This window comes from Rhamphochromis sp. 'chilingali' (genome assembly GCF_963969265.1).
Source record: "Rhamphochromis sp. 'chilingali' genome assembly, chromosome: 16".
Lineage (NCBI taxonomy): Eukaryota > Metazoa > Chordata > Actinopteri > Cichliformes > Cichlidae > Rhamphochromis > Rhamphochromis sp. 'chilingali'.
This window is the reverse complement of record NC_137943.1, coordinates 20697025-20722452: the sequence shown is the minus strand read 5'-3', so window position 1 is coordinate 20722452 and position 25428 is coordinate 20697025. Positions and strand designations below refer to the sequence as shown.

At 40.2% G+C, this 25428-nt stretch overlaps 4 protein-coding genes across 7 annotated transcripts; 3 read left to right on the top strand and 1 right to left on the bottom strand.

The window, feature by feature from the left end:
* The first annotated feature begins 4244 nt into the window (after positions 1-4244).
* gjc2 (gap junction protein gamma 2) lies at positions 4245-8959 on the top strand. Its single transcript, XM_080907176.1, has 2 exons — positions 4245-4552; positions 6674-8959. The coding sequence occupies exon 2, from the start codon at positions 6703-6705 to the stop codon at positions 7957-7959; it is 1257 nt and encodes a 418-aa protein (XP_080763302.1). The 5' UTR covers positions 4245-4552; positions 6674-6702; the 3' UTR covers positions 7960-8959.
* A 1535-nt stretch (positions 8960-10494) lies between these two features.
* iba57 (iron-sulfur cluster assembly factor IBA57) lies at positions 10495-14307 on the top strand. Its single transcript, XM_080907775.1, has 3 exons — positions 10495-10980; positions 11936-12285; positions 13528-14307. The coding sequence occupies exons 1-3, from the start codon at positions 10619-10621 to the stop codon at positions 13917-13919; spliced, it is 1104 nt and encodes a 367-aa protein (XP_080763901.1). The 5' UTR covers positions 10495-10618; the 3' UTR covers positions 13920-14307.
* A 106-nt stretch (positions 14308-14413) lies between these two features.
* Positions 14414-17470, bottom strand: jmjd4 (jumonji domain containing 4; the record flags this gene model as incomplete). Its single annotated transcript, XM_080907770.1, has 6 exons — positions 17215-17470; positions 16965-17130; positions 16754-16879; positions 16395-16662; positions 14838-14984; positions 14414-14749 (listed from the first exon to the last, which is right to left on the bottom strand). Exons 1-6 carry the CDS (start codon positions 17465-17467, stop codon positions 14414-14416), a joined length of 1296 nt encoding a protein of 431 aa, XP_080763896.1. The 5' UTR covers positions 17468-17470.
* Positions 17471-17496: 26 nt separating this feature from the next.
* snap47 (synaptosome associated protein 47) lies at positions 17497-24230 on the top strand. Of its 4 annotated transcripts, none has more exons than XM_080907773.1 (5): positions 17497-17582; positions 18306-18831; positions 18951-19459; positions 19764-19888; positions 22680-24230. In XM_080907773.1, the coding sequence occupies exons 2-5, from the start codon at positions 18335-18337 to the stop codon at positions 22824-22826; spliced, it is 1278 nt and encodes a 425-aa protein (XP_080763899.1). In that variant the 5' UTR covers positions 17497-17582; positions 18306-18334; the 3' UTR covers positions 22827-24230. The 4 variants fall into 4 exon arrangements, with proteins under 4 accessions (XP_080763899.1, XP_080763898.1, XP_080763900.1 ...); XM_080907772.1 differs by lacking the exon at positions 17497-17582 and adding an exon at positions 17860-17985; XM_080907774.1 differs by lacking the exon at positions 17497-17582 and adding an exon at positions 17957-18184 and having other exon boundaries at positions 19760-19888; positions 22680-22816.
* Positions 24231-25428: the final 1198 nt, after the last annotated feature.

Sequence of the window (25428 nt, the reverse complement as noted above, 5' to 3'; positions counted from 1 at the left end):
AACGGTGGTCAAGTTACACAGTGAATGCCGTTATGTTTATACATTGAATTTTACAATATTAGTCAAAGTTTTTTTATAACATTTTGAAAACTTTTAAAATTTCTCTAAAATTCGGTTATCTTTCAGAATTTAACACTGAAACTCTGTATTAGGTTATAGCTTACAAACAGACCTATGAGCTCATGCCCATGGAGGAGGTATCTGTCAATACTTCCTCAACAGTATCGGTCAGAATAAACACACATGATCACCTAATCAGTTGTTACACAAATCAAGGTTAAGTTCAAGGTCATATTTCACAAGAATCTCTGCTCCTCCCAGGGCACTGGCCAGATTTTTGTGAAACCTGCACTCAGTAATCTCCCAGTGTGTTTTCATCCAAACTGTGCCTGAGATAAAGGTCAAGGTCAAGGTCGTTTTATGGATACTAACCTGTGAACTGTGAGGGATTGTGAACTGGATAACCTACGATTTCATTTCTTTTCTTGTTTAAGACGGCAAATTTTCTTCTGCTTTCCAAACTTTTCAGCTGCTTTGTTTTCTTCTATAGGGCTCTATAGCTCTTTTGGTTAATAAAGATTACTCTGTGTTAAGATGTGTTACTCACTTTCAAATTTAACTAGACAACTGGTTCCATGCAAATATTTTTATTTAAACTCAAATCAAATTACATATCTGAGAAGATTTAACTAAAAACATTGCATAATTCATCCGTGTCACATTCACCACAGCCATACAGTCAGTTCTACAGGTGAGAATAGTTCAATATTGTAAACTACCTAATGAGACAACTACTAATGAGTTAATTTTTAACTGGCAATGAAGGCTGGCCTGATATAGCTCTGAAGTTTACATAATAATAATGTTTTAATCTTCCCCCTATAGATCAATGGGAGTGTGGATATATTATCTCTGTTAGTAATAGAGCTCTTTAAAATCCCTGTGACTGCCAGATTTGCTGCAGTGTTGCATGCTATTTGTCATATTTATCTTTAAGTGAATATGGACGTGCATGAAGACGAGAGCTTTTACCTGCATATCGGACTCTTAATGTTTTATTTTCTCTGTTCATTTAACACATTCAAAAATAATAACCAAGTCGACACTTTAATATTGAAACTAAACAAATATGAACTTTCACTTCCTTTGTCAGCGTAATGTAATGCACACTCAATACGAGTTGCTTTGCTCATGTGTGGGGGACGCAGAGCCCTGTCTGAGGGAAGTTGTTGGCATCCTCCTCAAGGCTTTTCATGCAGTCGCTTCAGTGGAGTCAAGCCTTAGTGAAACTGGCACGGGACGCACTCACCCCGGGGGTAGGAGATGCTCAGCTGAGAAACTGGGAGAAAAATGAACAAATGCGATGGGACTGCCACCACTCTCAGGCTGCCTGTGGGACAGCCCTTCACAGCCTGGTAAGAGTAGTTTAATGATAGTGGTAGCAGAGGATCAGAGAGGAGGAGTCCAAGAGCCAAGTTGCATGTTTTTGCTCGGGTGTCTTGTGTCACTCTTTTCTCCCAGAGGGTGGGACACATCCAAGTCACATGGTGGAGCTCGATCTGTTACATAAACACAGACCTTCACAGCCCCCAGTCTACTCGCATCAACTTTGTTCAGTAAATACATGCGGATAAACCTGTTGTGATGTCATCAGCGGCGTCCAAGGACAGTTGTTGAGATGTTCGCTCCTCCATGCTGCATCATTCAGCAGTCACTAGTCCACAAAACTTAAAAGCTTGCAGTGACCTCTTAAGACGTAACCGTCTGCGACTCAAAACTTACATTTATTTGGTTGGAATACTGATGCATGAAGTATAAGTATACAGTATACATGAACCAGGGGCTATGAAAATGGTTATGAAATGGTTTATATAGTGAGTATTCAATTCAGTGTATTTTTAAAACCTTTTTTTAATCTGGTAAATTCATGAGACATTCCAGTGTCTTTCTCTTTATTTTAAGTGATCTGTTTAACATATAACAATAAATATAACCTTAATGAATATTAAACACCCTCTTTTGGCTGTTACATGTGGCCAGTCCTTGTAACAACAGCAAAGTCAAACAATGTCTTACAGGGGAATACTGTAATATTTTCCTGGCTCAGGGCAGTCCAATCAATACTTATCAACATGAACTTCAGTTTCCCAAAGCTAGAACAGTCTGACTTGTCCAAGGACACAATGACTGTGTATCCAAAGCTAAACAGCCAATGGGTTGACTCTATGGGTTGTTTTTATTCAGTAACTTTGTGCATCTCATGCATTTAAATGCACGCAAAAGCTGAGTTTTTATTGTTTGTCACTGCCACTATCAATTTTCATATCATGTCAATTTTTTCTTAATCTTCTGCTGTAAAACCAGTAATCCTGCAAACAGTTATTTATAAATAAAATGAAAAAGGTAATACTCAGGCATATATTTTTGATTACATAAGGTGTTTTAGTAGATAATGGTTCTAATATCTTGACTGAATACATCTGCATATTAATCTCTTCTAATATTCTGAGTGCTTCCTTTGCTCAGAATGTTATGATACCAGAGTGATAAATGCAGTTCACATCAACAGTGAGCAATTTATACAACTGTTGAGGAACATAAACTCTAACTGACTTCAATTTCAAGTCACACAAATGTTCACTTCTTAGCTATCTTCACTGGACCATCTGCGTCTTCTGGATGATGGAAGGACTTTAGAGGGAGAGCAGTGCGTTACAACTTAAAAGCACGTGCTTAATGGTCCCTTAGGGAAAGCACATGTCCAAACGCCAAATGCTCAAGCCATTCCAGAAGCATCCCCTATCTTCTTTTCCTCACTGCTGCACCAGTGGTGCTTGCTACACCGCATCTCCTCAGTCAAATGGAGAGGCGAGCCTTGAAGGCGAGGCCTCTGGAGGAAGGCTCCTACAGGCCCAGATGGCTAGCACTCAAAGATTTATTAAGACCACAAATGACTCAAAAAGAATGAGATTTTAATGCAGACTTCTTTTTTACTGCTATTGTTTTAATCTGGGCATTTATTTTTGTTGGCTTCCTGCGTTCATAATATTGCAACAGTGTTTAAAGACACTGGAGATCAAGAATTTTGCATCATTTCTGAGTTGAAACTGTGATTTGATTGATGGTGGACTTGCTGATGTTGTTGAACGTTATTCTCTGCTTTATAGCTGTACACAGATCATAATTAAAGAGTTATTGGGGATCTGGTGAAAGTAACTTTATAATAATATGGCCAACGTGACAATGACCAGGCACATTTCATTAATGCAAGCCAGACACTAACCAGTTTATCTGTCTTCTATTAAAAGTAGTCGAGTTTAAATCTCTTCCAAAACTTGATGGAAGAATTCTTACTTCTAATCTTCCATGAATCACTTCATCATCTGTATTTTGGTGTTTCATTTCTGAAGCAATTAATGTAATGCACGTGTATGTGTGTGAGATTTCTGTTCATATAGCACAAGTCTTTTTATCATGATAAAATAAAGGCCATTACGTCTCTTTAGTAACAATGTATGCCGCTGCACTTCACAGACCAAGGTGAAAGCTTTAAGTATAAACACCAAGTTGGGAAAAGACGTGTAGCCGCAGCAATGACTGCGACCTGTCCACTGCTTCTATCTGGCCATCTGCCTGGACAGAAGATCTAAATATTATGACACTTGATATAACTGAGCATACCTGCTGGTTACATTCTAGCGGATCTGTATTGAGGCAAGGTGGCTTATATCTCAGTGACACTGCTGTCCTTACACTTACTGGCCTCCCCAAAGTTGTTTTTTCATGACCGTCACCCACTGTAAACTGTTATGTAATTGATAATAGAGAGGTTGCCTGTCTGCATTTATTTTTTGTTGATATGCTTGTATGTGACAGAAAGAGTGGGATAGAGGAAAATGTAGTGATGTCTTAAATGATCTTTTGAGAGAACTAAAAGTGTTTATCAGTCATTAAAATATAAAGGTGCTAGAAGCTGAGGTGCTTATTGTATGTTGTCGGAAACAGAACGTGATAAAGACGATGACAAAGTGAGAAAAAGTAGAGAAAGAGAGAGAGAGCGATACTTCCATCATCTGTGTTACAAATGTTGCACACGAGCGTTGGGGGGAGGTTGACTGTGTTGAGATTAACGTCCTCCCTCAGCTGGGTGTTCGTTTCAATCTGCAGTACCATATCCTCAAGTCTGAACCCTTGGATGAGGGTCAGTTGCCAGAGGAGGATTTTTTCTTCTCTGCCTCTCTGTTTTTTTTATACTTCCTTCTTGGGCAGGAGGCTGGTGTAATAGAAACCAGACACAGGCTAGAATGTGAGGCATTCACAGCGGCGAGACTTCACTTCTTAACAGAGTGGAAAAACGGGATGAAAAGAAATTCCAGTTCAACAGGTTTAGTCATTTTTCTTATTTTTTTGTGATTCTGGAAGTGATCAGTAAGACGGAGAAGGCCAGGACATTAGGATGGAAGTGGTATTCCATGGATCAGACTGTGGAGGGGATATCTAGAGAGGGCAAAGGAGACCTTCAGGATGGGGGAAACATGTGCAACTTTTCCAGGTGAGTTGTTTCTAGCCGACTTTCTTCTCTAGTCTAAACCAACTAGATATTTTAGTATTTTTTCAACTACAGACTTGCATCATGGCAGCATGGATGTGTTTGCGTGAACGTGTTTCAGAAAAAAAAAACCTTGCTGAAAGACATTTTGACACTACTGCAGCAGTCTTTCAAATATCAAACACTCTGACATATGCAAAGCAACTAAATGGAAAAATGTGTAGCAGTTGTTTTATATTGTACAGTGCAAAAAATATGTCCCAATCCAAGAGGAAGCTCGTCACTAAAAATATTTTACGATACTACTCTAATTTAGCCAGAGTTCCCATTCATAATATGGTTTTATGTAAAACATTATTGTCAAGATGCATAAACCACACATTTTAAATATTTTGTGTAATGTCCTATATAACTACCTCTAACTGCTTCACTAAATACCTCCCTGTTATTTACACAATAAACAGATTCTGGGACATTTGACAAAAAACATGGCAGCTCTTCCTCTTTTTAATGATTTGGAAAAATATTACAGCATTAAATTAAATTAAATTAAATTAAATATCCAACCTTAATTTTTACATGTAATTAATAAGAATAGTTACTCTACTACTAATGTAGGCCAATTTATATTAATCCTAAAAAATAACCTAAGAAAATCTATCAGGTTCTACAGACATTTAAAGCTCAAGGGGCTCATTGGGCTGAAATTGCTGCAGCTCTGCAATACAAACAAAACTGCACAAAACTTATATAAAATTTTCTAAAACGGTTTTCAAAACACATCAGCAGCGAGTGTAAATGTATAGGAGTTGTTATACGAATAAGGTTGATGTTAAGCTACACAGCAAATTCATTGCATCCTACATGAAACAGCCCTTCTGTCATGCCATCCTGGGGCAGAAGTGAACTGCCCACCATAGGTGCCATCTGCCTCCATGACGCCGTAGCCCTCCCCAGCGTCAGCAGTGCTGGATCTGCAGGGGAGGCCTCGTGGCAGAGCAACAAGCCTCTCCTGTTCTCTCAGATGGCAGCAGAGATGGCACATCACACGCCAGGGAATGCAGTGTTGCATTCATGAGATCACCGTGAACCATGAATGAAGGGACAGAAGTACTACGCTGTTTCCCTCCATTACAGTTGCCTCACTGAGTCAGTTGTGATGCAGGCTATGAGAAGAGTATGACACTGTGAGATCTCATTTCTGTGTAGGATCATTGGCGTGGAGTTTTAAAACAAAGCTTGCAGTATGTTTCTGAAGAGGCGCTCTTTGGTTTCCGAACTGGCTCGAGTTCTTTTCTTGTAGCAATCGGTTTTGTTCTGTCTAATCAAATGATTGATGGCGCGTTTGTTTGTTTGGCTGATGGAATGCTTTCTTTTTGTCTTTTAATCTTCCCTGAGCTATTTTGTACTATTTCAACCATGTCAAAAACTATTCCAGGATGTCCTAATGACTTTACCCTATGCATCAACACAAGCCTTTGTTTATTTGTGGCTGTGCAATCACTTGAAAAGAGAAATAGCCTTTACAAAAAGAAGTAGCCAAGTGAGCTGGTCACAGGTCCACACTGTATGTTTCGGCAAGTATGCTTGCAAAGTGACTGTTTAAGTCTGAGATAGCAACAAAATCAGTGAAACACCTTCATTATAAAATTAAAATTAATTTGCAATAATTGCCTTTCTCTTGAAAAATGACGCCACACTTTTCAGCAAAAACTTCACTAACAGAAAATATTTTAAGACTATAATTTGGTCTTAAGTTTAAGGAAACTCAGATGCTTTGCTGTTCAGGGACTGTAAATTACTTCTGGGTTTGTTTTCTTGTCATCGTCTTCCTGGGATCTAAAAAGCTGCGGGGTTTTTTTAATAATATTTTGGTATATTTTTGGTAATTGTATCTTTATACAGAGTAAAAAAAAATTAATTTAATTGTCACTTAAAACCATTTTAGTTAGAGAACACCACACAATGAATACAATGGGTTGATTAGTCAAAGACTCGAGTTCATTACAGTTCTAAATGACAGTTTGCTAAAATGTAAAATGTTCACATCATCAGTCCAAAACATCTCTTGAATAGTTCCTTACTTACATTTAATTATTACTTATCTTATTTTCTTTTTAACAGATTCTAGTTGAAAAGCTTCTTAGAGCAACATGAGCTGGAGCTTTCTCACTCGCCTCCTGGAAGAGATCCACAACCACTCCACCTTCGTGGGGAAAGTGTGGCTGACTGTGCTCATCATCTTTCGCATTGTGCTCACAGCAGTCGGAGGTGAGTCCATCTACTCGGACGAGCAGACCAAGTTCACCTGCAACACCAAGCAACCAGGCTGTGACAACGTATGCTATGACGCATTCGCTCCCCTCTCGCATGTTCGCTTCTGGGTCTTCCAGATCATCATGATCTCCACTCCCTCTGTCATGTACATGGGTTATGCCATCCACAAGATTGCCCGAAGTTCAGAGGAGGAGCGCAGGAAGCAGCAAAGACTTCGCAAAAAGCCACCTCCTCACTTGAGATGGAGAGAGAGCCACCATCTGCAGGAAGTCTTAGAGGAGGAGGAAGATGACGATGCGGAGCCAATGATCTATGAGGATACACTGGAGGTGCAGGAGGCCAAACCTGAACCAGTAAGCAGTACTAGCAAAGACCCACCAAAATACGATGGCCGCAGAAAAATAATGCAAGAAGGCCTGATGAGAATCTATGTCCTCCAACTCATGTCAAGAGCTATTTTTGAAATTGCTTTCCTTGCTGGACAGTACCTCCTTTATGGTTTTCGAGTTAATCCTTCGTATGTATGCAACAGGGTGCCCTGCCCACACAGAGTGGACTGTTTCATCTCCAGGCCCACAGAAAAAACAATCTTCCTCCTAATTATGTATGTGGTAAGCTGTCTTTGTCTCGTGCTAAATGTCTGTGAGATGCTTCACTTGGGGATTGGCACTTTTCGGGATACTCTTCGCATGAAGAGGAACCGTGGCCAGCGGATGTCATACGGCTACCCATTCTCCCGTAACATCCCAGCGTCCCCTCCAGGGTACAATCTTGTGATGAAGACAGAAAAGCCTAGCAGGATCCCCAACAGCCTCATCACACATGAGCAGAATATGGCCAATGTGGCCCAGGAGCAGCAGTGCACCAGCCCAGATGAGAATATCCCCTCTGATCTTGCAAGTCTGCACCGGCATCTACGGGTTGCACAAGAGCAGCTTGATATGGCTTTTCAAACCTACCAAACCAAAAACAACCAACAAACCTCCAGAACCAGTAGTCCTGTGTCGGGAGGCACTATGGCTGAGCAGAATCGAGTTAATACAGTCCAAGAGAAACAAGGAGCAAGACCCAAGTCAGCCACAGAGAAGGCTGCATCCATTGTAAAAAATGGGAAGACTTCTGTCTGGATCTAGTGATAAATTTCCTTTAGTAGATAACAGTGAAAACTATCAAGTCCCCAGAATTTCAAAGTGACCCAGGTGGAGGATGTGTTTGTGTGAGATACAACTTTGGACGATAACAAGTGAAATTTCAGTCTCACTATTTTAAAGAAGTACAAAGTAGGAAGACAATTTGGGGGAATAGAAAATAAACACGAAGGAATTATTAACTCCAGTATCATAAATCTTCTTTGTTACTGTAGCGTGTCATATTGTTCTTGCAATAGATTTTGGTTATAGGCTAACAAATGCTTGCTCAGTTTATTCATCTACTTCCAATTAAAATGTCAAAGCATAAACAGACTGCTTCAAGCGAATTACCATGACTGATTTGAAGAAATTTTACTTTGAAAGGACACAAGTGGATCTAAACCTGAAAATGCAGTCTAAGACACTGTACACATGCACAATGGCTCATTCTGAAGAATGATGAATGTTATTATTATTAGAAAGATGCATGTTTAAAATTAGAAGTATTTCTGGATGTAGTATGGATGAGTGTCCCCTCAAGAAAATTAAATGTAAAATTATATACATATAACTGTTTGACACTGAAAGCTTTAAATCTTTTTAGTGTCATCGCCAATCAATGTGTCCCAAAGCCTTGCAGTGTCACATTTGAACAGAAAGAGGTAAGTAAATAGAAAATAGACTAAATACTGATTTTATGCAATCTGAAGCAGATGATGCATGCTTTGCAGCTGGGAACATACAGCATAGACATAGGCTATAGTACAAATCCTGTCCTTAGCTATTCAATAAGCTCCTAAGTCTTGGCATGTTAAATGAGATTATTACCTTTTTTCTGTTTCTATAATTGCTTTCATAATAATGGTTAATCCTGCCTTCGCTGTTTTCATACAACAAAGTGCCTCAAACCTTAAAAGACTGTTCAAGTATTTTATTTATGAAACAAAGATAAACTTGTTTGAAACCTCAGATTTCTGTCTTTACAGCAGCACTCTGCTTTTGTCACTCTGTGCTAATAAAGAAAGTGTTTCTAAAAGTGCAAACGTTTTAAAGTTGTTTTTTTTATTGAAGTCTGACTAAAAATTAGAGCATTGAAGAAAGTTAGGATGTTACTGCAGGTCCTTCTCAATCACTTCTGACCATCTGCTGGTTGAGCCTTATCTTAAAATGGGGTCATACCTTTGCTGTCATTGCACCAGGACTTTGGAATTTCTCCCAAGTGACCTCAGACAAGCATCGACTCTGAACCTTTTTAAACCTAAGCTGAAGAGATACCTTTTTTGTTTGTTTGTTTAGCTTTTAGATATTCTTACTTAAGTAAATAAATGAGTATATTCACTTACTTACTGACATAGTTTCATTTCTATTTGTGCTCATATTAATCTGGGCAAACTGCATTCAAATAAAATAAAGGCTATTTCTCCTTTTTATGTAATCAATGCCAAACCTTAAGCTCTACAGACTGTGCATATGCATCTATTAAGGTACATATAGGAAATTTTCAGACTATCTCTCATTCCATTTGCCCAAATAATATTAGTTGCCCTACATTTAATTATTTTAATCTGTTGTCTTATAAAATCACAGCTAATGAAAGATCAACATCACAATGTGGGAGCTGGCTACTCCGCTGACTTACAGATTCACAGCACCACGATAGTATTAAAACAAGAACATTCACAGAGCGTTACTCCCCCTGAAGGCCAAGGCCTAGACCACAGGTGTCGAAATCCAGGCCTCGAGGGCCGGTGTCCTGCAGGTTTTTAGATGTGTCCTTGATCCAACACAGGTGATTTAAATGGCTAAATTACCTCCTCAACATGTCTTGAAGTTCTCCAGAGGCTGGTAATGAACTGATCACTTGATTCAGGTGTGTTGACCCAGAGTGAGATCTAAAACCTGCAGGACACCGGCCCTCGAGGCCTGGAGTTCAACACCCCTGGCCTAGACTAAAACTTTGATGTTTTTATTACAAACTGGTATCAGCCTGTTATGGTGTCATTCTACAGAGGGTTGTACAGCTCTCTCCATGCCCTTTCATATGCTATATTACTCAATATGGTTTCTTTACATTTTATTTTCAAAGTCGATTTTGACCTTGAGCACTATCTGTCATATATTTAGCCAACCTAGGTACTCATGTCCCTCAAGGCCTTTGTGAAGTTTGAAGATTGTAATAAAAAAAATGTGTGTAATACAAAGTTTTTACTGATTATTTTTACATTTGGTGAGACGTTTGACAAAATTAAATCAGCTCGAGCTGTTCTTGTTGTCTACCTATCACTCAAAATTTGAAAATGATATCATTACTGAGGAATATGCAAAAAACTCGCAAACAAGCAACTTTAATAACTTTGATTTTTGCTGCTTTGCTGTTCTGTGTGTCGTTTTTATGTTTTACAATCTGATAACTATTTATAAAGAGATAGTAGGAGAGCTTTTATTCTATCAATAAGCGTCCCATACCTCACGAGAAAACGACGGGAACAAATATCGCTCACTGACACACACGTGCTATCGAGCAATGCATTGTGGGATTTCAAAATGGAGCTGTTTGTGCAGAGTACGCTGTGATATCCTTGGTATTTAGCTGTCCACTGTCGTTTTTAGTGGAGTAGGCAGTCTTTTTACGACTCAGTACACTCCCGTGCCACTGTACATCATGGGGGTTTTGTGCTTTGCTCGGGGAGTGCTGGCGTCCGCCTCCGGGCTCGGTGTTTACGCCAGGAAAAAACCCGGAGGTTTGTGTGTAACCCTTCTCTCAAGTGTGTTAGCTCCAGCTGGGATCCGTGTCAGGAGGTACAGCCAGGACACCGGTAATCCTAAACACTCCCAGGGGCAATTTGTGTGCTATTACCTTCCGCACAGGAGCCTGCTGAAAATTCAGGGACAAGACACGAGCGCGTTTCTCCAAGGTATTATAACCAATGACATGGCGGTGCTGGATGAGCCTGAACACAGAGCTTTATACGCACACATGCTAAACGTGCAAGGAAGGACACTATATGACATCATATTGTACAGGTAAGAGCAAACTTAGAGCACTGTTCAAACGCTTATAAGTGCATTCAGTAAACGCGTTATCAAGAGGGTGTGTCTGCTTACTGCTTACGTAAAGGCGTTTTTTTCCCCCGAGGCGTCACACTGGCCGACATAAGCTTATTTTCTTTTTCCTTCTATTTTTTAAACCCCGGAAAAAACCAAATTGTATGACAGAAAACGAGCTCAGGCTGACAAACCCTTATTTAATAAGCTGTAAAATTCAGCACGGGAACAACAACAGCTCTTCTTTATCACTTGCCTATTTTTTACTGTTACTAAAAATAATGTTAATAAAACTTTAAAAAGCAAAAACGACTAATGTTGATGGTTGAAGTAGAAACCATTTTTAAAATTCTATATTAAAAAGCGTTTGTCATGTATGCTGTACTTGAGTACATCTAAATTATAGAATATAACTTCTCTAATAAACTGCAAAAAGACATTTTGCAATATTAGCATCTCAAATTTTTAGTGACTGACACATGATCAATGTTCTTTTAGTTTTGATGTACATTGTTGGGTGAACCACGTTTTCTATACCTTAAACTATTTAAGATGATATTCTTGTACACCTGGTTGTAAATATCCCCAGTTTTGAAAAGTTGCAGTTGTTGCAGTTCTCACTACTCATAACTCATCTTGATATCTAAACAGCATTTTTACTAGTCTTTGTAGTACTTTGTAAAGCTGTGTTTAAAAACTCCTTGCTCTGTTTGACAGTATTTGATGTTACAGCAAATCCTGTTAAAAATTACATTCTCATAAGGAGAGAATTATTAGCCCTCCTATCTGTAAGACACAGTGGGTGACCACAGATGCTCCATCAAAGTTCCACCAAAGGTCACCCAACCAAAATAAGTGAAAACATCTGCGTGTGTTTGCTTTCATGTTGTTTTGCATTCTTCTGAGTCACTCATCCAGTTATATTTGCTTTCAGATTAAAAGAAACAGAAGGAGGATACGGTGTTTTCCTGGAGTGTGACAACACAATTAAGGACTCCATCTTGAAACACTTGAAAGTATACAACCTCCGCAGAAAAGTCAACATTAGCCCTTGTTCAGAGCTCTCTGTGTGGGCTGTGCTGTCCCAGCAAAACAAGCCAGGTCAAGAGTTCAGTAAGCCTGAGCTTTCTTCCCCTGATAAAGCTCTGGCATGGGAGGCTGATCCAAGAACTCAGCAAATGGGCTGGAGATTTGTGCTACAGAGTGATGTTGATCCTCTCAAAGTCATTGCGTCCTGTCAGAAAGGAGATACTGAAGACTATCACAGACATCGCTATGCCATAGGTATGACACCAGCTTTGAACAAAGACAAACAAGAACACCCGGAGAGAGAGAGCAACTTATTCCGAAGGGCAAGGGCTTTACTAAAGCTCTGAATTTTTTTTTTTTTTTTTTTTTTTGGGAGGGGGGGGGGGGGGGGGGTGTTTTTATAACAGTGGGAGGACAGGTTGCTTTTAATACAATATGCTCTATTATCTTTAGCCAGATAAGGACAAAAATAAGATTTACCCGTATGGGCAGCACGGTGGCATGGTGATTAGCCTCACAGCAAGAACGTCCTGAGTTCAATTCCACCACCTGGCCAGGGCCTTTCTGTGTGGAGTTTTGTTCTCCCCGTGTTTGCCTGGGTTCTCTCTGGGTACTCCAGCTTCCTCCCACAGTCCAGACATGCAGTTAGTGGGTTTAGTTTAATTGGCCATTCTAAATTGCCCATGAGTGTTAATAGTTGTGTCTCTCTGTGTTAGGCTTGCGACAGATCTGCCACGTGTAGCAAACTGTTTTATTGGATATGCTATTATACCCTATTTATAGTGTTTATTGTTTTGTTTGATATGCTTTTATTCCCATGTGAAGCACTTTGAAAAAACTTCCTGTTTTAAGAAGCGCTATATAAAGACATTTTACTTACTTAGTTATTGCCTCTCGCCCTACCGTAGCTGGGATAGGCTCCAGGAAAAAAAAAACCTGCTAGCTAGATCCTGAGATGAAGATAAATTCATGCAGTGTGTGATTTTTGTTGTGAGGTCATAGGGTGTTGTATTGAAAAAAAGTATCGTGCAGCTCTCTCCATGCACTTTCATATGATATGTTATACTCTATGGGGTTTTTTATTTCCAATTTCTTTTCTAGGTCAACTTTGACCTTGGGCTATGAGAAATGAAGGTCGAGGTCAAATGCTTAGCCAACCTCAGTGTCCCCCAAGACCTGGAATATTGTTGCGAAGTTTGACAATGATCTATAAAAAAATTGTGGGTAATATGAAGTTTTTGCTGATTTTTAGTTTTGGTGTGACCTTTACTGTATTCTCACCAAAGTTAAAATCGGCTCGAGGTGGCATTGGAATCTACCATCACACAAAATTTAAACATGATATCTTGAAAGCTGTGGATGCTAGACTGCTAACAAAGAGACAGACAAGCACAGACAAAAGGAGGAGGGGGTGGTTCTGAGAAGCATTTATTTGTCTGAAAAAGTACTCTTATTTTATGACGCATGTTTGTGTCCTTTGCTGTTTTTGTTGTCTAGGTCTACCTGAGGGAGTCAAAGACCTTCCTCCTGGGGTTGCATTACCACTAGAGTCCAATCTTGTCTACATGCAGGGTATCAGCTTTAGCAAGGGCTGTTACATTGGCCAGGAACTCACAGCCAGGACTCATCACACTGGTGTGATTCGAAAACGCCTGATGCCAGTACGCTTGTCATCTCCAGTGGAACACCTCGAGGAAGGAACGGCACTGTTAACCCAGTCAGGCAAGCCAGCTGGGAAGCACAGAGCAGGGACAGGAGAACTGGGCCTAAGTCTGATCCGCATGGCGCACGCCAAAGAGGTGTTGACGCTCAGATCTTCTGACGACACTACAGTGACACTCGAAGCCTCCGTGCCAGACTGGTGGCCTGAAGATGCGAAATGTAACTGAAGGGAATGTTTTAAAGCTCCCTAAAAATGACATGCATCACATCTGACAGACTTCTCATGGACATAACCCTCAAGTACAGTATGTTACACTGTCATTGCTTAACAGCTGTGTGGCACTGGTCCATGTTTGGGTATTTTTTATTTTATTTTTTTGCAATAAAGCCCAAGTTTGTGTGTTTTTGATTTTTTGCTTAAGTATTATTTACCACTGAACTATCATAGATTTATCACAGCTCTGTTCATACTGGACACAAATAGTGTTGGTGATTATTCAATAAATATTTAAAAGAGAAAACTCAGATATTTAATGTGTTTAATCTGTCAGTGCAAAAACAAATGCAAGACATTCACAAACAATATTTGAGATTCCAGTTCAACTCAACCCAAAGATGCAGTAACAGATGTATCATCCTTTTTTTTTTTTGCACTTTTGCAAACGGGCACTTTTCATTCAAGCTATTTCCAGTCGATAACAATGGTGAGAGGCCGAACACATTACTCCTGATAAAGGAGATGCTGCCCTCTTGTGGACTGTATGGTGTCACGAATTTGCTGTAACATTGTTTCTGGCTGCAGAGTCAATGTTGAGTGATCGAGTCGCTTAAAGTCTTCATTGCACAGGAGGCATTCGATTATATGAGCTACTCTTTGTAGGTCAAAGGCCGCGTGGTAAGGTCCCAACGTGGTGAGAATCTCTGAGAGATGACGTGAGTAATCGGAGGAATCCCCAGAGGAACAAGCGTTAAGGAAAGCCATTCTGTTGTTGGCAATGATTTTCAAAAATGAGGCAAATTCTCCATAATTGATACCGGAGCAAGCCTTCATAATTACCTAAAATGAAATGCACCAAGCAATTGCTATTATGATCAGAGCAGAAGCACATTTAAATGACATGACTGAAAATTTCCATGCATTGTACCTGGCAGTGCTGATGCCACGAGTCCATCGTGTTTCTCCACTCATTTATCTCTTTTTGAACAGATGACAGTTCAGTCTGAAGAAACTGCCACATGATGTCAATGTTGCAGCCATTTAGCCAGTTATGATTAATAGAGATGGTGTCCTCCTGTATGAAACAGAATGTTTTAATATGTCAAACTGGTGATAAATAAAACGCAGTGTTATACAACTTAGAGTAACTGTGATGTCATCATTTCCTGCAAAAAGCCATATTTCTACCAAAAAATATACACAAGGTTTAAATTTATGAAAGATATGTTGACTGGAGGAGATAAACCAGAGCTGCTGTATTGAAACATGAGTGTGTCTGTAAATGTGTGTAATGTTAAACAAAACATGAATTTTGTTTAAAACCTAATTTGAAAAAACATTATTAGGGCTCTTGTCATCTAGTACGTAGTAAGTAATCCAGTCCATTAGACTATTAGGGTATGTTCACACTGCACGCGAAAGCGCATCAAATCTGACTTTTTGACCCTATGCGACCCATATCCGATCATGGTATGACTGTGTGAACAGCACAAATCCAATATTTTCGTATGTGGTACTGAATCCAATACATATCTGATGTTTTAGAAAGCGACTGCTGTTTGAATGGTCATGTCGCATTAAATCCGTCTTTTACGTCACTGATACAAGACAGACACCAATTGTCAGCGCCAGAGAAGCGCCCAAGAACGCTTCCTGGCCATCCAGTGAAACTGTTGGGAAGACAACGGTGGAGAAACGTGAACATTTTATTTGTACTGCATAATCTGCAGATTCTGACAGCAATCTGCAACTATCCTTTGAAGCACCGCTCCTCTCTAAAACAGCAATAAGGATAATTATTAGGCCATATGCAAACAACAAAATAACTTCATAACTTAAAGCAAAATTGGGAAACGTAAAGTCCGAAACAAGTCTTTATATTAAGGGCCATCAGTCAAACAATACTGTTTGGTCTGGGTCTGAACAGAGCGCGTTGTGTGTGACGTTTTCTTTTGCGCACACGGGCCGCTTTGAGGGTTCTTAGCTCAAAGGAGTAGCCAGGCATGGTGTTCTGTTGCTGTAGCCCTGTCTGACATGTTTTAAGTTCAGAAGTGCTATTCTTGCAAAACTTGTTTCTAACGAGTGGTTAATTGAATTGCTGCTACCTCATCGAGAACTGTCGCTCACTGGATATTTTCTGTTTTTCAGAGCATTCTCTAAGCTGGGAAAAGTTTCTAAAATACTAAGACCAGCCGGTATGGCACAAACAATCACATTCAAAACCACTTAAATGGCCTTTTTCCCTAATTCTGATACTCAATATGAACTTCAGCAGGTCATTTTGACCATGTCTACATGCCTTAATGCACTGAGTTAGATAATTGTGTTAACGAGCAGCTGAACACGTGTACCTAACATTGTGGCTGGTGTTTACATTCAGTCTAACAGAACACTTCTCATAGTAAGAAATGCAACTTGTCTTTTATAATACTTGGCAGACCATTTTCCTCTAGATCACCAGTAGATATCCCTCTACAGCTCTTACCAGGTTATAAACTTGATGATGCCAACCACTAGGCACAAAAATGATTTCTCCTGCCTCCTGAATGATTTCAAGAGGTTGGCAGGCTTCTTCAGCGTGTGGAAAAAGGCCTCTGTCTCGAAGTTCAGCTGACGTAACATCATAAGGGAGGTTGCCGTGAGTGTCTCGTAAAAACTCCTCCTGACCTGGAGGATACAAGAGCCACTTCTTCCTGCCACAGATGTTTGCAGACCAACTGTATGAACGGAACACATCAGAGTGGAATGGTGTCCTGGTAACAAGGAAGTGCACTGGGTCAGATCATGAAACATTTTATATAAGCTTATGTTTTGTTTGGTTTTTTTGAAATAATGTTTTCATACCATGACCCTTTAGGTCCCATGTAGACAAATCGGTAGTCATCCACTTCGAGGGTGTCCCAGTATTCATTGAGCCAGTCAGAAGTAAAGAACACTGGTGTGGTGTAAACATTATGTTCTGGAAAGTCCCTGTGGAGAAATTTACAAAGGATAGTTACATATTTTTCATACAATGGTGTAAACATTTTTCTTTGGATTAATATTACTGTGATACCTTGACATGTGCCAGTCTTTAAGATAGAGGCATCCTTTGGGTGATGAGTGTCCATTCAAGATGTATTCCCTCCAGTAGTGTATAAATTCTTTAAAAGGCATGACTTGTTTGGGGTTGGCATTGTACTCCTTCGCATTGCAGTTTGCAACAGGGACTGGAGTCTCATCTGTGATTGAAACAGTAACAGTTATTAAGAATTATCACAGATTATCTTTGCAGACATTTACACAGTAATGCATGTTTGTTTTACCAAACTCTTGCAGCAATTTCTGGAAATTAGGTTTCCCATCCTCAGTCACCCACTGTTTCCTACACTTCCACTCCTCTGTGAATCTCCTTGAAAACATACAAGGGTGATTGGGGAGCAGATATTTCTTGAAAAACTTGGAATAGCTAAGCTCCTTGTCAATGTAATCTACAAAATGCGAAGACCAAAACTGTTCATATGACTGCCTTGGTATTTTGACCAGGCTGCTGCAGTTACGGTACGCCTCCCTGTCCATGATGGTAAACAAGCCCTCGGCTAGCTATTTAGCAAGCTCAGCTGTCAGGGTTTGGACAGCGGGGGAACTGTGAGGGGGAAAAGCTAACTGGAAGATTAACTCGACATTACACCGCGTACGTATTCTCACGTTTCTGCCACATTTGAAAATCTGGTTAAGCTAGAAAAAGATACTAAGCTAAGAAAAACGCAATTTTCCACTATGACAAGCCGCTACACATTAGCGCATGTTGGGACTCCTGAACGACGCACATATAAAACCGTTGCTATTTATATTTTGTCACGTCACATACATATATATATTTAATACATTTATATTAACGTTATGTTTTTCGTATCGCTTGGAAAGCGCCGAAACCGCCGCCGCTTTCATTATTTTTCGCCAGACATTTTCGCAATAGTGCTTCTTTTTTTTGACAGCAAGTTTTTTCCCCCCCCAAGTCGGACGGTAAATACTGCCGTGCTCGAGCGTGACGTCACTTCCGCAACAAACAGCCGAGTTACTGAGAGGACTACGAGGTAACGTAATGCCCAGCCCGGTGTTGACGATTAATGTGGTGTGGGTTTAATTGCACCGAGAGGATATAAAACACGTTAAAAGGGTTATAACATTATAATGACGCACGCGTAATGCGGTCAGCTGGCTAGAGAGCTGAAGCTGCCAGTGTGAACGCCTCGACTGAGCTCATCTTGCTGTCTGGATTACACTCAAAAGAAAGTATGTTCTTCATCACGACTCGTAGATCACTCAGTACAAAGTGCTTCTGATGTAATTTCATCTTAACCTGCAGCAGTACCTATGTGCATGTTAAACTGATACCTATTTGTCCCCCTGACAGGTGAACCTGTCTTATCTCCTTCCATCACAATGAGCCGGGACGTTCCCATCCACAGCTGGCCAGGCTCCTATTACATCAACAGTGAGAAACGGTGGGAAAACGGAACCCTCTCTCTCACCAGAACCACGGTGTGCTTCGTCTCCAACCAGAGCAAGGAGAGTCTTGCAAGCTTCCGTCTCTCGAGGATCGTGGAGATCAAGATGGAGTCATCTAGTTTCATCTTCAGCACTCTCACAGTACTTGAAGAAGGCAACGTGAAACATTGGTTTGGTTCCCTTAAGCCCAACAGGGTGGTGGTTTATAATGTGTTAGAGCATTTCTGGAGAGAGCGGCTTCTCTCTCCCAGCTCAGAAGCCCAGCGGGCTGAGGCTCAGCCTTCGAAGGGAAGAGAGCTGATCAGCCTGGTGGCAGGGGCCCAGAAAAGATTGGAGGACACTGGCAGAGTCCTTGGCCATCAGGGAGAGCAGTTTGACAATATGATGCAGGGCCTGGAGAAGATTGACTCTGACTTGGGCGTGGCTGACAAGTATCTTAAGATATTTTTAGTTATTGAAGTTTTGCACATGTCTTGTTTATATTGCTTGGCTAACTATAACAAGGCCTAATTTATGACTAACATCAGTTCCTCCTGCCTCTGTATTACAGACTTCTGTCAGAGCTGGAGTCTCCTTCCTGGTGGCCTTTTGGTAAACTCCCCTGGAAGACCCAGCAGGATGCAAAGGCCGATGATGCTGCGAGAGCTGCAGCTACTGCTTCTTCTTCAGCAGCCAGGGGCTCCAGCAGAAATAAGTTAATCACAAGCATCCCAGCAGTGCTGTCCAAAGGTGGAGAATCGGACTTGAAGCCAGGATGTTTGTCGGTGCTAGTGTCCTCGCTGGAGGTGCGAAACACAAACTGCCAGCTCCTTCACAGATTTGAGCGAAATGAAATTGATGAAATCAGGGTGCACAGCCCCTATGAGATTACCGTCAGGCAGCGTTTCATCGGGAAGCCAGACATATGTTACAGGCTCCTGTCCGCCAAGATGCCAGAGGCTTTGTCCGTGTTAGAGATGCAGTACAAAAAGAAGATAGAGTTCACAAGCGAATACACAGATTTTAAGACAACTCCAGTTTCATCGCCACGTGACACAGAAGGGAAAAGCTGGACTGAAGGTAAGGAACACATCAAAAAATAAATAAAGACACTCTTATTCCACAGTGGTTTCCATGCCTGGTATAGATTTGACCACTAAGTGGCAGTAAAGGTCTGCATTTCCACCTCTGTGTATTTATAAGTGTGCAGCCACATGTAAAAACATTTCATCATGGTTATTGGTGTCTCCTTGACAGAAATGTATTTTGATGAGTCACTTCACCCTGATTGCCTCAGTTGCTGTACTCTGAGTTTACTGTCTGGTTTCCTCATAAACAACATATGTACTCTGCACTTTTTCACCATCTCCACCCATGGAGTCAGGTTTACTGCAGACGTGCCAAGAGACAGAGCTCCCACTGGAGGTCCCCGCTGGAGAGCTGTCCCAGTTGCAGGTGCATGTCTTCCAGCCATCTGTCAGTCAGGCTGAGGCCCAGGAACTCAAACAGGTGAGAAAAGCTGGACTCCCAAATTTATGACTACACTACCGTGGCCTTAAAATGTTTCATATTTGTATTCACAAGACAAGTAACACAAATGAAAAGCCGTGTGTGCTCCGGGAACGGATTGATTCAAATAGGGGTAGCTGCTATTGTAAATAATCCCAGAGTCTCAGCAACACGTATTTTGATGTTTCCAGTCCAAACCACAATTCACCATAATGATTTTTTATTTTATTTTTCATCCTGTATGTTTAAAATGTTATTTGGTGAGACCACAAACCAATGTCCATCCTGGTTTTAAGAGAGGAAAAGAAACACGGTTAGTTATTTGGTCAGAACCTACAATGTCTTTCCATTCAGAACCTCACAGCGCTGAATGCTGTTACAGACACGGTCTGTGGTGGCAAGACCTACACAGTGACGCAAATTCAGACCCGTGATTTGGGCAAGTTTTATTTTTTAATTTTTTTATAATGTGTGTGTGAATCACTATTACAGGTTGCTTAGACTAGGATTTTTCATGTAAAACTTTCAGAAAGTTGCTCTTTGTTTTATCATATAATGTTTAAATGATCAAAGTTAATGAGTGACTTCAGTCTACAAGGCTCTACTATATGTAAAGGAAAAAAACTATATTAACATTTACAAGTGAGAAGAAACCAAGCAAATACAGTTAATAATGGTGCAAATGTGCCAGTATTGAAATATGTAGCAGACAAAGATGGCTTTGCATTACATATTAACACATAAACATATTAACTCAAAGTTTTTCATGACATCATTACCGCCCTCAACTCCTCAAATCAAAAACTGAAGCAACAACATACAAATGTCTTGTCAACAGCAGCAGTGACACCATAGACAAATACTGTGTTGGGGTTAACAAATAGCTTCATGCTGTAGCTCAGGAGGTAGAGTAGGTCATCTACTAATCTAAAGGTTGGCTGTTTGGTCACTTTGCCAAAGTATCTTTGGGCAAGACCCTAAGTTGCTCTCGGATGCATTTATTGGAGTGTGAATTTTATAGATAGAGGGATAGAAAAAAGTGCTTATATGAATGTGTTTGAATGGGTGAATGAGGCAAGTTGTATAAAGCGCTTTGAGTGCTCCAGTAGATTAAAGCAACACTATATAAGAACCAGTCCATTTAAGATTTGCTTGCAGCCTTATAGTAGTATATAACATAATATCTCTGAGGACCTAACAACATTCCTGGCAAGAACTAATGTACACAGGGAAAACCTGCAACCTCCACACAGAAAGGCCCCAGCGAGCCAGTGGAATGAAACCCAGGAATTTCTTACTGTGAGGCAACAGTGCTAACCACTGCTCTGCATGTTCGGTCAATTGGTGATTCTTAAATGTACGTAGAGGTGAATATGAGCGTGAACGGTTGTCTCGCTCTGCAGTAAACTGCTGACCTGACCTCTCACCCCATGACAGATAGGCTCCAGCCCCCTCCTCTGCCTCCAACCTTCTTCATGATAAGCAGAAGAAGATTGATGGATGGATAATAATATAAAAAAGAAACAAGCACACCATAGCAATAATAGCACCAGGCCAATCACTGGCTAGCCTATTGTGCTTTAAATGGCATGTTATCTGCGGCTGATAATGGGTTACATTTCAAAGCGTGCCAGTTTTGCCTTAATGCTATGCTTTTGTACACACCCTGCTCTTACTGTAATCCATGTCAAGATTAGAATCACTGTGGGCCAACTGGTACTGATAACTTGTACTCAGTTTCATGTCCTGCCCTAAGTGCCGTGCCAAATAGTCTTTTTGGTGTCAGCATTTGTATGTTTTATTATTGTTTGTGGTTGGAAATTCCCACTTGCTAAAAATATGCTGTAAGAATATGAAATTGAGTGTGCTGCTAATGCACAGTCCCAAAGTTACCGCACCTAATACACAAGACACTCAGACTTTTTTTTGCTAATATATTTTTTCTTTTAGCTCTAGCCTAAATGTTTGATTTGAAGGGTTTCTACATGACTTAAGTCCCCTAGCCATTATATAAACAGCGGCAAGAAGTGTTCATTTTTACTGTTTTTCTATGACACACCGAAGCTCTTGTGAATGTTAACTGCAAGGTGTGATTCAGTCATGTCCTCTCAGTTTAAATTGTAAAGTCACAGACCTGAGTGAATGAATATCGTTGTTCCTTGGTGTGTATTGACATATTATCTGTTTTTCAAACTGCTAACTCGAGCTGTTTTTGTGCTCAGCTGAAATGTCCACATAAACCAGCCAGAGAACATAATGACATAATGTGTGTGTGTGTGTGTGTGTGTGTGTGTGTGCGTGAGGCAGATCATGTAGCATAAAATACTACCAGTTAAGTAACCATAGTGGTAGGGTTTGAGGTGAGTGTTTATTAGGCTTTGCTTGGCACATCACAATATATTAAAACTGTTCCATCAACTACAGCATATGTAGTTGCTGGATCATGGTCATGTAGTTGTGATATCCCTTAAAGTCACTGAAAGTGAGGGAAAAAACCCAGTATGATATCACCGATCCCAAGAATCAAGCCAAGACTTCCCCCCTGTGTGTCATCAAGTTTCATCTGCAAAATGAATAACAGCTATTATTGTGGTGAATTCCATTGTTCCTTTCTGATCAGCGCACAATTAACAGCAAGCCTTTCTAACGCTTAAATCAGATGGTTTAAGCGTTAGAAAGGACCAATGTCTATGTCTCTCCATATGTGGTGTTGTTTTAATGTGCCTTACTTCTTATTAACACAAAACGTTGTGTCTTTTTATTGTGCTGTGGTGTGTGGGTGTGCTTTCAGATGCTCATGCAGCTAAAGAACCTTGCCTTGGAGGCTGAAACTGAGCTGGAACGCCAGGATGAAGCCCTGGATGTCCTGACGAGCTCCACAGACCGGGCCACCATGCACATAGAGAAGCACACCTGTCGCATGAAAAGACTCCTGTAGTCCTGCCGCTTAAGGAGATGCACATAGGCTCAGTGTCCTGAGAAAAACACCGTACACCTTTTTACTGTTCACATGCAGTTTGAGAACCATGAAAAACGCACATCAACAAGGACTTGTGTGTAGTCTCAAAATTAATTTAGCTGCATTTGATGGCCACCAATTCTTGGGAAGTACAGCAATGGCCACTTAAAACAAGACATCTTTAAAGTTTTCACTTTGGTATTAAAAAGAACACAATTGTTTGTTTTAGAGAAAGTAGATAACATGTGGCTGTGCACATTTCTACATGAGAAAACTTGAACTTTTTGCTAAATTGCATCTTATCAATTCTAAATTTGCCCTTCTCTGTTGGAAATGGTCAAAACATTTAATTGGCCATAGCACGAGTAAATGCTCTCCCTGTGAATGCATATTTTTCAGCTGTGGCCTTTGCATTTGGCTTTAATTCTCTCAGCTGCACAACATTTTGAAAGACAGATGTCCTCTGAATACTGGCAAATAGGTGTTAGTATATAAGCCTAATCGGCACATGACAGAAAAAAAATGTAGCCAGTTAACCCTAATTTAAAATATTACCAGTGGGAACCCAATGATGGAGCCCATCGATTTTAATGCCCCAGTGATTCATACTGATCAGTCATGTCACCTGAGTGGGAGCTGGCAGGAATCTCAAGTGCACGTCGTGCGCTCCCTGTGAAGTTGGCAGGTGAAAAATAAGCAGATGATTTCAGGGTAGACAGGCAGCAGTATATACCCTCCACATCTGCAGTACAGAACAAGACATCCCGAAATGAAAAGAGAATATATTGTACATTCATTCTGCAGTAACTCATTTAAAACAAGCTGCATGTTGGGTCTCTCTTTGATAATCGACTGCCATTATTTCCTTTTATAACCGTCTCTGTCTTTCTCAGGTTCTGTGTATCACGTATCCCTTTTAGTGTTGCATGTCCCAATAATGCTGCTTTGCATAACATCGAGGGAAAATCTTCCATCAATATCAATATATTGCTGAAAAATGTAAATTTGCAACAAGTTCTTGGACCTTTAAACAGAAAACACTACCGATCCACATCTATTGTATATACCTCTATTCTCCTCTAAGCCTGTATTATCTGTAAATGATACATACAATGTAATTCTGTAATGTTATAACAGTCTGTTGTCGCTGTGAATGTGTAATTAGACACTAGGTTAATTTAAATATATGTCTAGTTTAAAAATCTTATCAATGTTTACTTTTTCCTGTGATAATTACCGTGACAACGAATGAAACTAAACCGCTCATTCTAAATACAAGGGAAGACCGTCTGCACTATACTACCATTATAAGCAATGAATGAATTCCTTTCACCATTCAAGGTCTGGAAAGCATATAATGTAAATAAAACTGAAGTTAAACAAGTAGTTTGTTTGTTCTTTTTTGAAACTGCTGCTTACAGTTGCCGTAATCTGTGTCATTGTGCTTGTCAAAGGCGTGTGCTTCAATTATACGATCACACACTGCAGTCTCCCTTTGCAGGCCTCTTGGCGTCTTTGAGTCTTTTGTTTTGGTTCACCCTCAGTACTTTTGTCAGCAGTGCAGGGTGACATTACTTCGACAAGCAGCTTGTTACAGCATGTTCTTGTTACACTCATTACCTCAAATAACACCCCCTTGAACTAAGTGTAATGTATACTGTCCAGACTAAGATGTGTACTGTACTACTGTATATTATTCCGTTCACTGTTTAACGAGTCTGGTTTCATTTTTATCATTTTTCTCCACCACACAACCACCAACATGCTTGTTAGTTGCACTCGGGGTGACGGCATTAGCTATAGTGCTGTGCAAATGTCTTGGGTTACCCTTTTTTTTAGGGAAATAGGAACTGAAGACTGGCTGCCTTTTGTTCCATTCACTCTCAAGACGATCTCACACTGCTTCAATGATGTTGATGTCCAAGCTCTGGGGAGTATTAGGGCCACGTTTAAATATATATATATATATATATATATATATATTGTTGATCATTTTGAGAATAAAACTGATCAGTTGTCTTGTGATACAACATACATCCTCTTAATTGCATTAGGATGAATCCATTGATAACCTTGCATCTGTCCATTAAAAGCCATTTCCTTTTGTGCAAATCCACTCTCCCACATTTGTCTGTTTTTCCATCTGACCAGATGGAGCTTTCTGATAATAAAAAATAAATGACAAACAAAGTAATATTAAATCTGCTATAAAAACATCACTTCACCAACGCATTAATCATATCTAATTTACCAACGTATATGTCATTCTTTCTAGCTATAAAATGTCACATTGGAGCCTACTGATGATGGGAAATGGCAAACGTCTGAAAATGTAGTTTTTCAGGGTGTTTTGCTCCATGATACCCATGAACTATATTCATCACAATTTGCATCTCTTCTAAAAAGTGTTCCCCTATATAGCGTCTAGAGAGAAAATGACCATTAAAGAATGAGATACGACTGACTTTTTTTAGATGAAAAAATAGGATTACTATTTGTGGGGACTTGTGAAATGGGCCAGTGAAATGAGTTTTAACCAGGCTTTAGGTCTTAACAGAAAGTAATTGGGAAACACCCCTCA